General features: G+C 38.4%; 2 protein-coding genes across 3 annotated transcripts; one reads left to right on the top strand and one right to left on the bottom strand.

Annotated features, from left to right (window-relative positions):
* Positions 1-5,120, bottom strand: ppa1b (inorganic pyrophosphatase 1b). 2 transcript variants are annotated; one of them, XM_042433871.1, is made up of 12 exons: positions 4,969-5,120; positions 3,327-3,401; positions 3,148-3,212; positions 2,243-2,296; positions 1,951-2,070; positions 1,752-1,838; positions 1,457-1,583; positions 1,226-1,353; positions 804-889; positions 624-699; positions 475-514; positions 1-358 (listed from the first exon to the last, which is right to left on the bottom strand). In XM_042433871.1, the coding sequence occupies exons 1-12, from the start codon at positions 5,027-5,029 to the stop codon at positions 327-329; spliced, it is 951 nt and encodes a 316-aa protein (XP_042289805.1). In that variant the 5' UTR covers positions 5,030-5,120; the 3' UTR covers positions 1-326. The 2 variants fall into 2 exon arrangements, with proteins under 2 accessions (XP_042289805.1, XP_042289806.1); XM_042433872.1 differs by lacking the exon at positions 3,327-3,401 and having other exon boundaries at positions 4,969-5,116.
* Positions 5,121-7,306: 2,186 nt separating this feature from the next.
* On the top strand, positions 7,307-12,054 carry eif4ebp2 (eukaryotic translation initiation factor 4E binding protein 2). The gene is made up of 3 exons (XM_042433873.1): positions 7,307-7,643; positions 9,511-9,690; positions 9,824-12,054. Exons 1-3 carry the CDS (start codon positions 7,511-7,513, stop codon positions 9,853-9,855), a joined length of 345 nt encoding a protein of 114 aa, XP_042289807.1. The 5' UTR covers positions 7,307-7,510; the 3' UTR covers positions 9,856-12,054.
* Positions 12,055-13,388: the final 1,334 nt, after the last annotated feature.

Here is a 13,388-nt window from a genome sequence, read left to right as displayed (position 1 = left end):
TGATAATTTAACTGGAGAAGCTTTATTAAAGCAGTTCAGAATAGCATACAGGGCACAATTATCTACTAGGCATTGTATCTGTACTTGGTTTTTGACAGCACATCTCCAAAGAGATCTTTGTTAAATAAATGGAAATTCATTGGTCAAGACATGAGCACTTTTTGACGTTTCTTTTTCTCTACAGCATCTATCCACTATGTGTCCATCTACAGGAAAACAGACAACACAGACCAAACCTGCCACATCCCATCCCACCATCCCATTGGTTCCTAATGTGAAACATCTTCAAGAATTCCTATTTTCTTCCAATCCAAGCAGCTGGTGGTTTACTTCTTCTCATAGTAGAACCATTTATCTACTGTAAATGAAAAAAAACAACATAACAGTGAGTCACAGACAGATTAATCAACCTCAGCAGAAATTAGATGTGCTTTTATTAATCAAGGCAATATTGACAAGAATCTATATTGTTACCTGATGAGGGGAAAGGTTCCTCTTTTCCACAAGGACATGTCTAAAAATACAATGAAACATCCATTATGAAATTGTATTGAAAAAGAAATGCCTGATGTTGAAATTTCAGACCATGTGTTGCCAAAAGAGATGAACAAACTGTTACTTACCCCACCAACGGTAGCTTTAGCCTCATCCGCTGAGCAGCAGTAAGGGCTGTCGCCGGCCGAGACACAAGTGTTTTTGCTGCATTGTGTGAAAACATACAGTCATGTGATCAAGAGCCATCAATGTATGTTAGTGTTCAATTGTTCTAAAAGGAACTGTATTTTTATCTGTAGGGCGTTTACCAGTTCAGTTCCCCAGCACTGGTCTTTTGGGAAATGAGGTCTTTCCAGAATGTGTGAGTGCTCTTGATTACTTGAATGGCAAAGTCCTGAAACACAAAAAGTTTTCACAGGTAACAACAAGGTTCATGCAAGAAAATTTCTATTTTAATTCTGGTTCAAGTGAAGTTTTTAAAGGCTTGCAAGGACCTCTATGCCTTTAAAATGATGGTATCACATCTCACTGATCAGTTTACTAGAGAAGGTTTGCACAAGTTTGATCATTAACTGCAATTCTTTGACAGTGTACTTTTCTTACAGCAGGACATGTCAATTGAAAAAAAGACTCAAGGCAAGTTTTACTAAGCAGAACACTGCTTAAGATCAATCATAATCCATTTGTTACATTAGAAATAATGACTAAATAAAGTGTGTTAGTTGGATACCTTGTCTTTGAACTCATCATTGAAAGCAAACCGGTTCTCTGGTTTCCCATCTGGCACTTTGTACCTCCTGAACCAGTCGACCGTGGCCTCCAGATAGCCAGGTTTCAGGCGCTTGACATCGCTGATGTCTGAACACAGACGGGGACAAAAAGACAAGTTCAGAATATGATTGATGCAGGAGTGTTCAGACAGTCAGACAGAAGGAAAAATGGGGGCATTTGAGGTCCTTACTGTTAAAGTCGCTGGCTTCAGGGTCCTCCACATTGATTGCAATCACTTTCCAATCAGTCTCACCCTCATCGATCATGGCCAGGATCCCGAGTACCTTCACTTTGATTACTTCTCCACGGGAACATACCTGAGGGCATTTCAGTTTGCTGTTCATTTTTGGTTTGCAGAGCATGCATCAGCTCAATTATGCTTGATATTAATGTACAAAATGAAATGATTAGTCACTGTGAATTAACTGATCTGTAAGACACTGAACATTTTCATAAGGCTGTGAAATCATCAGCTGGTGTCGTACCTTACTTCCAATTTCACAGACATCAATGGGGTCGTTGTCACCACAGCAGCCAGTGTCTCCATCTTTGTGTGCTGGATCTTCCCATGTCTAAAAACATCACAAAACAAGGCAGTTTTCAATATTTTGGAGGACTAGTCTTATAAATGAATGCCATCAAAGTTTCAGAAGGACACATTAGCATCAGAAACAAAATACTAACCTGAGGTATGGCTCCGTAGTTCCATATGTAGCCTTTATGTGGGAACACATTGGCAACATAACGCAACTTGCCCTTCTTCACATCTTGCTTTATTGGGTTCAAGGGGTCTTTTGTAGCAATCTGGGAATAAATTGCAAAATCGTTACTCTTTAAGATTTGCTCAGTGTCGAATTACAACAGAGGAGCTTTGAATTTGAAGCTTTGGGAAAAAAATAATTCATCCATGAATAGCAATAAGCAACATTAAAACAGATCCAAACGTTGATATGGGATGATCATTTTAGTTTCCTACCTCCATCTTTGCATTTGTCCATCTTGGTACTTCAACAACCATGTTAAAGATGTTCTGTAAGACAGAAGAATCTGTTATAATCTCACAATTTGAAATGGTACATTATATATATTATGTAACATTGCATAACTACCTCTTTAATACAACTAACCCCAAGTTGACCTGAAGATGACACAATTTAAAAGGTGCAGGTAGGATTTAGTGGCATCTAGCAGTGAGGCTGCAGACTGCAACAAACTGAATATTCCTCACCATCCCCTTCCAAGCGTGTAGGAGAACCCACAGTGGCCACAAACCTACAGTGGGCTACTGTATAAACATGATGGTGCAACATGGCAGGTTCTGTGGAAGAGGACCTGCTCCCTATGTAGATATAAAGGGCTCATTCTAAGGTAATGAAAATACACATTGATTCTTATATTCAGGTGATTACACACTAATTAAAACGTACTTATGAATACTATATTCCATTTCTGCCAAGTCCATTAAGCTAGATGCCACTAAATTCTACACACTGCACCTTTAAACACATCACCTTTACATAATATGCTATATGCTAGCTTTTATTACATTGGTCCAAACTCCATAAATAGGATTAATTGTTTCAGAAAGATAAGATAATAGATCTTGTACTGCAATCACAAGAGATATTGGCACAGCACAGAAAAATAAAGAGTAAAGGCCATCCCCTTCGCAAATAGACTATGACCTTGCTATTCTGGAGAGCATTACCTCAGGACACTTTCTGTATCTGTAACTGATATACTGTAGTTTACCGAAATCGGTGGTTTAACCCACAGAACTACATATTCACAGCAGCACTGCAGGTGGCTTTTTTTCACTGGTTAGCTTTAAAGGGTACACATTTAATATAAATTTAATGGGGTGAAAGTGACAGACGTTACCTGACTCTCATCAGCATACATTGGTATATCATGGAATGGTGAAATGTACTTTCCTTCAGCATTTTCTGTAAGACAGTGAGATCAGACACTGTATGAATATGATGGGCAGACACAAACAATATCAATAAACAGCTTGGTGATTTTCTGAGTTTTGTATGTTTGTGTGTAACGAAATTAACTCCCGTTGGTTGGCTGCCGGAGTCCATCCAAGTGGAACTGCCGCCTGACGGAAGGGGCGATGGAGGTATTTTTCCCTAGGAAAGACAACCACTAGGTTTTTTGCCTCCATCAGAAGAAATGGACAAAGGCTAGAATGTGTTATGCTTATGTGCTACTATATACACCATATATATACGTTTTTATGTACTCTCATATCCACTTGGTTCACAGATGAACAGGAGGTTTGGTTAGTGAGAAAACACTGGTTGTGCTCACAAAATTGAGTATCCAATTGTACCTTAACACATATAAAATTCACGTATCACACGCTATCTCGGAAACTGGTATGATGAAGGATTCATCCTAAGGGGGGATTATGTAGAAGCGAGAAAACGTGATAGCATGTGGAATTGTACCAAACAATACACAGAGCACTTTATGTTTAATAAACAACTGGGTAACCAGAAGAGATAGATAAGGAGTTGTTTATGAAAGGTCTGGTTACAATCTCTGGAGAGCCAAATACTCTTGTTGCCAGGCCGCTTTGACTTACGCCGATCACTGACACACCCAAAGAATGTGAGGCCACCAGACAAACAGGAGACATCTGGGAATAGTCCAACTCCCATTGGTCAAGATCCAAGTTATCATTGACTCAAGGAAGTGCCAAAAATCACGTCCGCTTTAGTATAAATAGGGGTTGGGTGTGAGTTGAAGGGGCCGCTGCATTGGTGATTTTCTGAGTTTTGTATGTTCGTGTGTAATGAAATAAGCTCATTTCTCTGGTCTCAGTGTTTGGTGTGAACATCTTTAATTTAGCCTTAATTGAAACCCTGATATTAATCTTACAAAAAATTGCAAACACACAGCTACTGTCCAACCAAAGTCTTATGTTGCCTCTGTATCATTATTGTAATGCACATGATCTGCATTCAGAGACCTTAAAGTCTTGCATTTTGATGATTGAGAGTTATGACTTTAGGCTTATTCTGACAGATTTGTGACTTGACCTGGACATTTCTTGAGAAACTATGAACTATGACAAGAAACTATGCAGGCCTACGACAAATTATGATAATGAATAACCAGTCCACAGAGAACACTTTATCCAACAGGATACCAACTCCCAATCTTGAGCTGCTGACTTGTCGATATCAATGCATTTATCAACATTTTATAATCAGAGAGGGTGTTGTCCCACCAAACACTGAGCTTTTATGATTTACAGGACGTGTTTAAGCACCGTGCGAGGTTTCCCGTAACAACCAACTTCCTTTTATAATAACAATAACCACGTTCAGGCAAGAATAAGTGATTATCTTGGTGTAAGGTCGATGACGAGGCATTTTGTATGAAATCAGTTCATTTTAATTACATGAGATCAGTGTAAGCCACCAACACCGGCACAACTGGTTAGCACATTCTTTCAATGACTCAACAGAGACATTGATGCTGTCCACACAAAGTGAAGGATCTGCGTGTGATTTCCAATAAAAGCATATATATCAGTACTTTCACTTATATGATGAAACAAAACCAGCAACATTAAATGAATAAGTGACACGTGGGAGTTTGCGGCTAGCCTGTGTAAGTTAAACGTTAGAGTCCTAAAAGTAACACACAAAGACAAAAGTTTAACATCTCTGTTCATTTTCTACTTACTGAAGAACAAGCGGTAAGTCAGAGAGTTTGGGTTCCCCCTCTCTTCCACTGTGAAGCTCATGTTTTACTGCAGGTTTGAGTTGCTGTCTGGCTCTGGGAAGGTGGATGGCGTCGGAAGGAAGCCTGTAAGCTCGGCTCGGTAGTGGTCTTGTATAGATGGTAACCCTAGCGTTGCGAAGACTCTCGCGAGATTTGTAAGGAAGTAATAAATTCAGCCCCCACCACATTTCCAGTGATCATTTTAACCCAAACTATGATCTCTCCCTAATCCTGCCCAAGAGGATTTGTGCCTAAACCTAACCAGACCTTAACCACAATGTTGTTACATCATAAAACAGCGAGACAAAATATTTTGAAGCGGCTCGCGAGAGTTTCGCAAATCTAGGGTTACCATCGAGGCATGACCCTTGGTAGTTTGTAGACAGAAAGGGCAACGCGCCTGCGCAGTCTGGAAAATGATCCATTCAGGGACTATCGGACATATTACACTTCCTAAATACCATCACAAATATGATTCATTCAGCATGAAAAACGAGTGGAAGTTTGCACTGCGTATTAAAACAGACCTTGAGACATAGCCCATAGAGGTACAGCTATGTTAATACTGCATTTTGATATGACACTGGTCCTATTTAAAATGCCATCAATTTTTCAACAGGAGTGAGTCAAAATATTGTGTTATTCGATTTCTTTCATATCACTCAGCTACGAAATATATCTAAACAATAAAACCTGCAATAATATCAATATAAATTGAATTTTAAACACAAACCATACCAAATAAAAAATCTAAAAAAAAAAACACACACACACCATGGAAGCACCTTACAAAAGCAAAATAATAATAAAAAAAACTTATTTATTTCAATATTACCAATCTGAAAATGTTGTCAACTTTATCAAGCAGCAACATAGTTTCACTTTGGATTCAAAGAAGTTATATGGTGGACGCAGACTGTGTCACCATCTAAGGTATGAAATCTGCTGATCGTAATTAATTGTTGTTGTAAAAGTGTACCTTCCATCGTCTCAAAAGAGTATATGTGAACCCCATTGTGATATCTTAGGGTACACGTCATCAGATACGACACTTGTCTTTAGTTGAGCTGGCTTTAATGTAGTAATGGCCATAACCACATTATAACATGACCAACATGGGGACACAACTTCTCTTAAATACTGCCATAACATTCTGTGTAAGACTGTACATAATCCCTCTTACTGGCAAGTGGTACCAGAGCCCTCTACTGGCTCGGGGCTGCAACGACATGCAACAGTCACTTCATGGCACCCATGTAAGGGGCAGTTCTCCTCATCTGTTGCTCTCGGTCAAAGGTAGTTTGGGGACTCAGTTTTGCCGTTTGCACTCGTGGAAAATTAACGAGAAGAACTTGATTGCAGCATCGAGCTTCTTATTTAACTTTTAGGAATCTCGGACAATACACATTAAAACGTGGATATTTCATTAACTTATGTTCCTTTGATTTCCCCTCGATTATTTATAATTACGCTGACTGTGTTTTGTTTGCTTGTTTTAAAGCCTTCTATTCGCTACACATATGCACACAATAAACGTTTTTGATAGCCAGTTGGTTAGTTGTGCTAGTTAAGACTGAGAGGAATATTCAGGCAATCAAACATAACTGTTGGTTTAATTTCAGGCTAATTATTCATATTGAGAATGACTTTAGGCGATATGACCAGATTAGGAGACATCAGGTTAAATTTAGTCTATTAACTACCAGCTGACAGAATTTCTAAACAAAAACACGAAAACATAAACTATAAAAAAAATAAGCTGGCACCAGGGTCAGACTTTACCATTAGTTAAGGTAGGCAACAGCCTGGGGCCCTCAACTAAAAGACCCCCAAACAGCTATAGATTTACTATGTTTAGATATGACAAATATTGAAGTATGTTACCATTTTAACTCATTGTGCCCCAAAATAAATTGCAAAAGGCCACAAAGGACATAAAAAAATACAACGAATAAAATGTGATGCATTATCATTCATTAAACTATCCAGCATTATGTACGGATTAAAAGCTCCACCCCAAACACAAGTAAAGTAAATCTAAGTACATTGTGCTAACAATACCTCTCTTTCACTCTTTACTTTTAAGTCAAAATTTGAATCCAGCTTTCACATTATTTTTTATTGTGCTGTATTAATAGTTTGACTTGGGAAAAAAGTTTTGAGTACTTCTTTTAACACTGTCAGTACCAACATTCCCAGTTCAAGAAATGGTGAATGTAAATTTTGCCCGCTGGGGCCCCCAAAATCACTAAACCCGCCCCTGGCTGACAGCCTCTCAGGCTCCGCACAGCTGACTTCATATCCGCCCGCAGCGTGTCGTGCTTCCTGCCTTGCTGAGGGAGGGGACGGTGCTGACGGCTGGGAGGACGAAAGGAGAGACAAGAAAGCTTTTAGAAAGAAATAAGAGAGTGGGGAACGGCCCGGGTTTCCACCGTCCGTCGGGAAAAGAAACACCCCCCAAATTTCTGTAGCTGCTGCAACTGTCACCCAATCGGCGCTGAAAATGTCGACCAGTCGTCAGCTGAGCGAAAGCAGGGCCATCCCGACCAGGACGGTGTTGATCAACGACACAACGCAGCTACCTCATGACTATTGTACCACCCCTGGAGGCACTTTATTCTCTACCACTCCCGGAGGTAAGAACATGCCGCGTTTAATTTGTCACATTTTTTGCACAAAAGCCGGAGAATATTGGCTTTTTTTTGTGGTGTTTGTGTTCTCATCATTCCCACCAGTGTTCCTGTCACTGTGGCCTATAGGCTGCCTTGTCATCCTGATCAAAACAAAAACAAAGCTTAGTCCCGCCCCCTTTGTCTCCTGCCTGCTTTGTGATTGGCTGGTTTGCAGCGCAGAGATTCTGATGAATGTTTTGTGCATATATATATATATATTACAGTCGTGAAAGGAAAAAATGCAGGTGAACATGTTTTGTTCAGCACCAATAGCAAATGAGTATGTGATAACCAGTTTCAGCTGTGTGTGTCATAATGTTTGGAGTACAGCCAGACTGCAAAGTATGATTCATTACAGTGTGAGGATGTACCTAACGCTGCAGAGATCTCAACAGTGTGTGTATTTCACAGGCTTTAAATATTTACAGGAGCTGCTTAGGAATAACATAGTTTTTCTGTCAAGGGATATTGTTTATCTAGATTAGATTAGATTAAAGATTATTTTCATAATTAATCGTTTTGCCAGTGAAATGTTAGAATACAGTTAAAAATGTCCATCATACTTTTCTCTGAATCCAAGCTGATGTCTTCAAATGTGTTTTTTTGTTTGACCAACATTCCTAAACCCAAAAATAGTCAGTTTACAATGATATAAAACAGAAAAAAGAAGCAAATCTTACTAAGCTGACACAAAAAATGACACAAACTATTGACCAATTATTAAAATAGTTGTAGATTAATTTTCTGTCAGTCAACTAATTGATTAATCAATCCAGCTCCAGCTTGTTATTGCTTTATTTCTCTTTATATATTTTATTAGGAATACTATTATTTAAAGCAGTTGGCATGGAGACATGGCGGGTGGGTGCACATAGTTGAAGGAGAGTAATTATATGCATATCACGTACAGGTGCAAGGCTATTAGAAAGCAATTTCAATGAAAAAAGGTAACGCCAGCACATAGCTAGAAAAAAAGCATGAAGTGAAACTAAAGATGAAAAGCCTGATTAGACAGCAGACATTTTGACTTGTCTAACAAAGACGTAAGCGACAAAATGCTGCATTGCATTGTGGTGATTGCTGGAGCAGAGCACCTGTGCTTTTCCCGGTGCAACAGGTCAAAATGTCTAATGTGAAAAACATTTATGAATCTGATTAGTTTGGTAATAAGCAGGAGTGCTCTGATGCTAGTAAGAATACCAGGATTGAGGTTAGGAAACTTAATTTGCAATGTAAAATTACATGTATAGGACAAGATGGACAGATTTTTGACAGGACAGAAAACATACACAGGTGACACTCATCAAGCATTCAGTGAAATCCAAAATATGAGGAAGCCTATGTTGCTCTTGTTCACTGTCAGTATGGTGGGAAAGCCTTGTGTCTTGTTGTGTGTTTAACTAAACATATTAGTTTGCACACCCGCCAAATCCTTTAAGGGGAACCATGTTAAAAAAGAGACATGCAATTTGAAAATTTAATCAGTTTACACTTTTTTTGGCTTCCAAAGGTGGACATGACAAAAAAAATAGTTAGAGAACCACTGACTCAAAGCAAGTCCAGTCACAATGGTTTGTCCCTGTTCCTTACATTTCACATTTAGTTGTTTCTTTTCTGGGTTGAAAATTTGATTGCCAGCTCCAGTGAGATTTGCTTGTTTATAGTCAAAGCCCTGCATCTACTACAGAACAGACTGGGGTTGGTAGAGATAAATCCTTTTCCCTGAAGAACACTTGTTGTGACTTGGACACAACACATTTGACAGCACCCACATACGACATTTCTTCTGAGGAAGTGTGAGTTTTTAAATTTGAAATATGTCCTGTTGCAGGAACCCGGATCATCTATGACCGCAAGTTCTTACTGGACAGGCGTAATTCTCCCATCGCCCAGACCCCACCAGCTCACCTGCCTGTCATCCCTGGAGTGACCAGCCAACATGTCCTGAATGAGAACCAGAAGAATGAAGCCAACAACCACATTAACAACCATGATGGCAAACCCACTACCGGTAAGAACAATGATACAGTAATCGTCTTGCATCATAGGAAATGCTCAGTATAGTCACCAATCCCTCCCTGCTGAAACTTGTGACACCCTCCGAACATGTCTCAACATCTTATTGTCTCTTTTTGTTTTTCAAGGTGATGACGCTCAGTTTGAAATGGACATCTAACTGACTGGAACCACACCAGCAAAAGCAAATGACCTGGCATTACACGTGCCAGTGGCTTGGCTTGTAGAAACCAATGTTGTGAGCCCTCATGGCAGCCATCTTCTTTAGCTCTCTGTCTCGCTGCTGGATGTAATGTGTGTAAACCATGGGAATAACAGTATATCATACATACAGGTACAGTGCGGCCAACTGTGGAAACTAGCTTGAAGGTTTATTTGAATAGATTTCCATGGTTACCAGTCGCTGTAGAAATCATCAAACCACACAACAAGGGAGCGGGCGTGAATATTATGCACCCAGACAGTCTGTCCAGTTCGTAGATTGCAGTGCTCATCTTACAGCTTTCTGCGAGTCAGGATCCTCAACAGGGCACTGCACAAAACTGACAATTTTCCAACTTAACTGGGGAAGGGAGTGGTAATTTTTAGTACTGGCCTTAGAATCAGTCAAAAGCTTTGATATTCATCACAGTCTTTGGTTTTGAAGACCTTTGTAAGCATGTTATTTAAGTGATTTTTCTTTTATTTTCTTTTTTTTTTTTTGGTTTTTGGAACTACTTGAAAAGCTCCACAATCTATTATTGGTTGTTTGGTCTGTTTAGTATCCAGTGACAGTATGTAAAGGGATGCTGTGTTTTTTTATTTTCCGATTAGTTGACAATTTCATGCCATTCCAATAATTTATTTTCAATCACTAACACAAGCCTGTGTGTCGGTTTCCAATTTTCAGGGGAAAGTATTTTTTAAATGACGTTTAGGCCATGATTGAACTGTTCATCAAATGATTTTGATTCCCGCTATTCTGTAAGACTAATTATAAATCCGGCAACTGAAAATGAACTTTTCATTTAGAATAACATTTCAGTATAGTATAACATTATCAAGCCGGCTGATTTATCACTATTTTGACCTTGCTGTGAATATTATTTACACATTTCTCTCCTGCCAAGAAAAGTTACTCTTTTTCTCTAGATTTGATGGTTACTTAATAGATTTGCTGTGTTGGCAAGAGCTTTGTGTTCATAAATTAAGCAAGGAGGTAATACTTTACAACATCTGTCAGGTGTTTTTGAATATCCAGACCATATAAACATTTAGAACAATGTGGAAATGGTTATATCCCAATGTTAGTTTTTGGGGTGAAATACGAGAAGATTTTTTTTTTTGGAAAGACTTGAAATAATCCAGATGTTTTATATGCATTTTTATTTTTTAATACAGTTTCATAGTATTGAGGGTATCTGTTTGGGAATAAGCACTGTCAAGCCTTAGGATTTGTTAGAAGTGTCTAAGAGTCAGAAAATAATGTTTGCATCAGGCTTGACAGGTGCTGTCCCTTTTATCTACAAATCTGTCCCCAGTGTCCTTAATCCATCTTACATTACCTTATTCTTCTCATGTCTCATGTGTGTCTGCCCATGCCTTACTTTACATGAAATGCAGTAACTAAAACTAGGTTCCTTGTCATCAATTTGTACTTTCCAACAGATGTTTATTTTTTCACTATAACATTGAACAGGTAACATTGTATTTAGCAACTGAGCAAAACAGATACTTGTAATTTTTTTTTTTCCTACATTATTTCCTTCCTCAAGCAGGTGTGAAGTTTGGATGTGTGATGACGCACATTTGGTGCACTTTTGGGATGCTGAAGTTCAGATGGCGATGTGGTTAAAAGAGTGCCACATATAACATTTATTCCTAATAGTTTTATTTTTACACCACAATCATAGTTCTGTCTGCTAATTGTCCAAGGAGCAGCTCTGAACTTGGCAAAGAAATCACCATGAAGTACCAGTTTTTATCAAAATTCATTCATGAAGTTTGTTTCTCGGTATGACTGGAACAACTGAATGGCTGAAATGATGTCTATCAAAGATTTTATTCTTTTTTCTTTTTGGCTTTGTAATCCATTCTGGCCATGTGTGGTGATGAATACATCGAGGGGTTGCTTGAACCCATTTTGCTTTGCACATTTTGGTCAACAAAACTCTTTATATTATGGCATCATGATTCAGATTGCAGATTTATTTCGAATCAGTTTGGTTTGACAATGAGGGCTTAACATTGTGTGTTGAACGAGATTTTAAACAAACTTACTGTAACTTTCTGTTCTGATTTTAAATAACTTTATTTTAAATGAAACTCCAATGCCAGTGGACACTGTTGCTGCAAGATCAATAAAGTTCCGTAACAAAGAAAATAAGACGATGTGTTTTTCGTGTTGTGGATGAAATCATGTAACACGACTTAATAAGGGTCATTATTCTCACAGTGTTTAAATGAGGAGCAGAAATCTCTCCTGTATGTTCTTCATGTCATTAACACAATGTTCCACCATCTCGGTGGCACTGATCTAAATGCTGTGTAGGAGAGAAGACTCCTCTTTCTGCATCTGAAACATCACATCATATATACACATTAACAAACTAAAAACAAAATCTCTTTGTGAGCATTTTATGACATTGTTTCCACTCATTTTGTCATTCACGGAACGCTATCTCCTTCTGTAGTGTCCTAAATCAATGTAACACACTTTGTATTGTGGAAACTGGTTATGAAGGTATTTTATCATGGAAACAACTGTCTATTCTGGAGCCACATTGACCAAATCTACAGAGATTTTTCGTAAAACCTACACTAACATAATAATGATAATAATATAATAATATCTTTATTTATATAGCACTTTTTAAAACCAGTACCAGTCATGATAGACAATGTTGAGTAAGCACATTATGGGTTATTTTGAGTTGTCATACTGGGGATGGAAGATCTGAGGGAGTGAGGCGGTGTAGAAAGGAATCAGCTCTGGATGAATTGCAGGAAAGGAGAACAGGTGTTATGGAATGGGATCAGATTCTAAGTAATTTTGTGCCAATAAAGTACAATATGAACTAATGCAGGTTATTACTTTGTGGTCATGTATTATAGAGGTGCCAGCTATGTCAAAATCTTGTTTTAAACCTCCATTGTTGTAGTTTATATAATGCTCGCATGGTGCACATTCCTAAATAGAGTTGATTTGTGATATCTTCTGTGTGATTTGTGATGTGTGAGATTTAATTAAATCTGACACACATCACAAATCACACAGAAGACCTGAGGCCAGATAGTGATTATGCATGAGTACTGTTTGGTTTCTATTCTGAATGAGGAGCTTTGGATGGATTCAGATTCAGACGTTGTATTACTGGCGTTTAGTGGGAAGAAGAGGAACTGCAGCTGGTGTTCGTTTTGGTGACAAATTATCACACTCTCATTTTCAAACACCCCGTCGCGCGATTTTACCCAAACTTTATTGACTTTTGTTCATTAATATCTGCAAGCTGAATAAAATAATGTTTTGGGGGTAAAATCTGTACCACTCAGCTTTCCCCAAAGAGAAATTGGACGTATAAAATACGTTATAGGTGCGATTTCTTTATCCTGCATTTATAATATAACTGATAAGCAAAAGAAAAAAAAAGAAAGTGTATTCTCGAATTTTTTTTTTCTAAAACGTTTTACAATCAGGCAACACAAGGACGTACC

This window comes from Thunnus maccoyii, chromosome 14, assembly GCF_910596095.1.
Source record: "Thunnus maccoyii chromosome 14, fThuMac1.1, whole genome shotgun sequence".
Lineage (NCBI taxonomy): Eukaryota > Metazoa > Chordata > Actinopteri > Scombriformes > Scombridae > Thunnus > Thunnus maccoyii.
This window is presented reverse-complemented; position numbering and strand designations above follow the sequence as displayed.

Excerpts from the sequence above, each read along its gene's own strand:
- ppa1b (XM_042433871.1), bottom strand. The coding sequence starts at position 5,029 with ATGAGCTTCACAGTGGAAGAGAGGGGGAACCCAAACTCTCTGACTTAC. Across the intron at positions 3,213-3,326 it reads CCGGCAGCCAACCAACGGGA|AAAATGCTGAAGGAAAGTAC; the intron begins GTTAATTTCGTT and ends ACTGTCTTACAG. Across the intron at positions 515-623 it reads CTAAAGCTACCGTTGGTGGG|ACATGTCCTTGTGGAAAAGA; the intron begins GTAAGTAACAGT and ends TTGTATTTTTAG.
- eif4ebp2 (XM_042433873.1), top strand. The coding sequence starts at position 7,511 with ATGTCGACCAGTCGTCAGCTGAGCGAAAGCAGGGCCATCCCGACCAGG. Across the intron at positions 7,644-9,510 it reads ATTCTCTACCACTCCCGGAG|GAACCCGGATCATCTATGAC; the intron begins GTAAGAACATGC and ends GTCCTGTTGCAG. Across the intron at positions 9,691-9,823 it reads TGATGGCAAACCCACTACCG|GTGATGACGCTCAGTTTGAA; the intron begins GTAAGAACAATG and ends TTGTTTTTCAAG.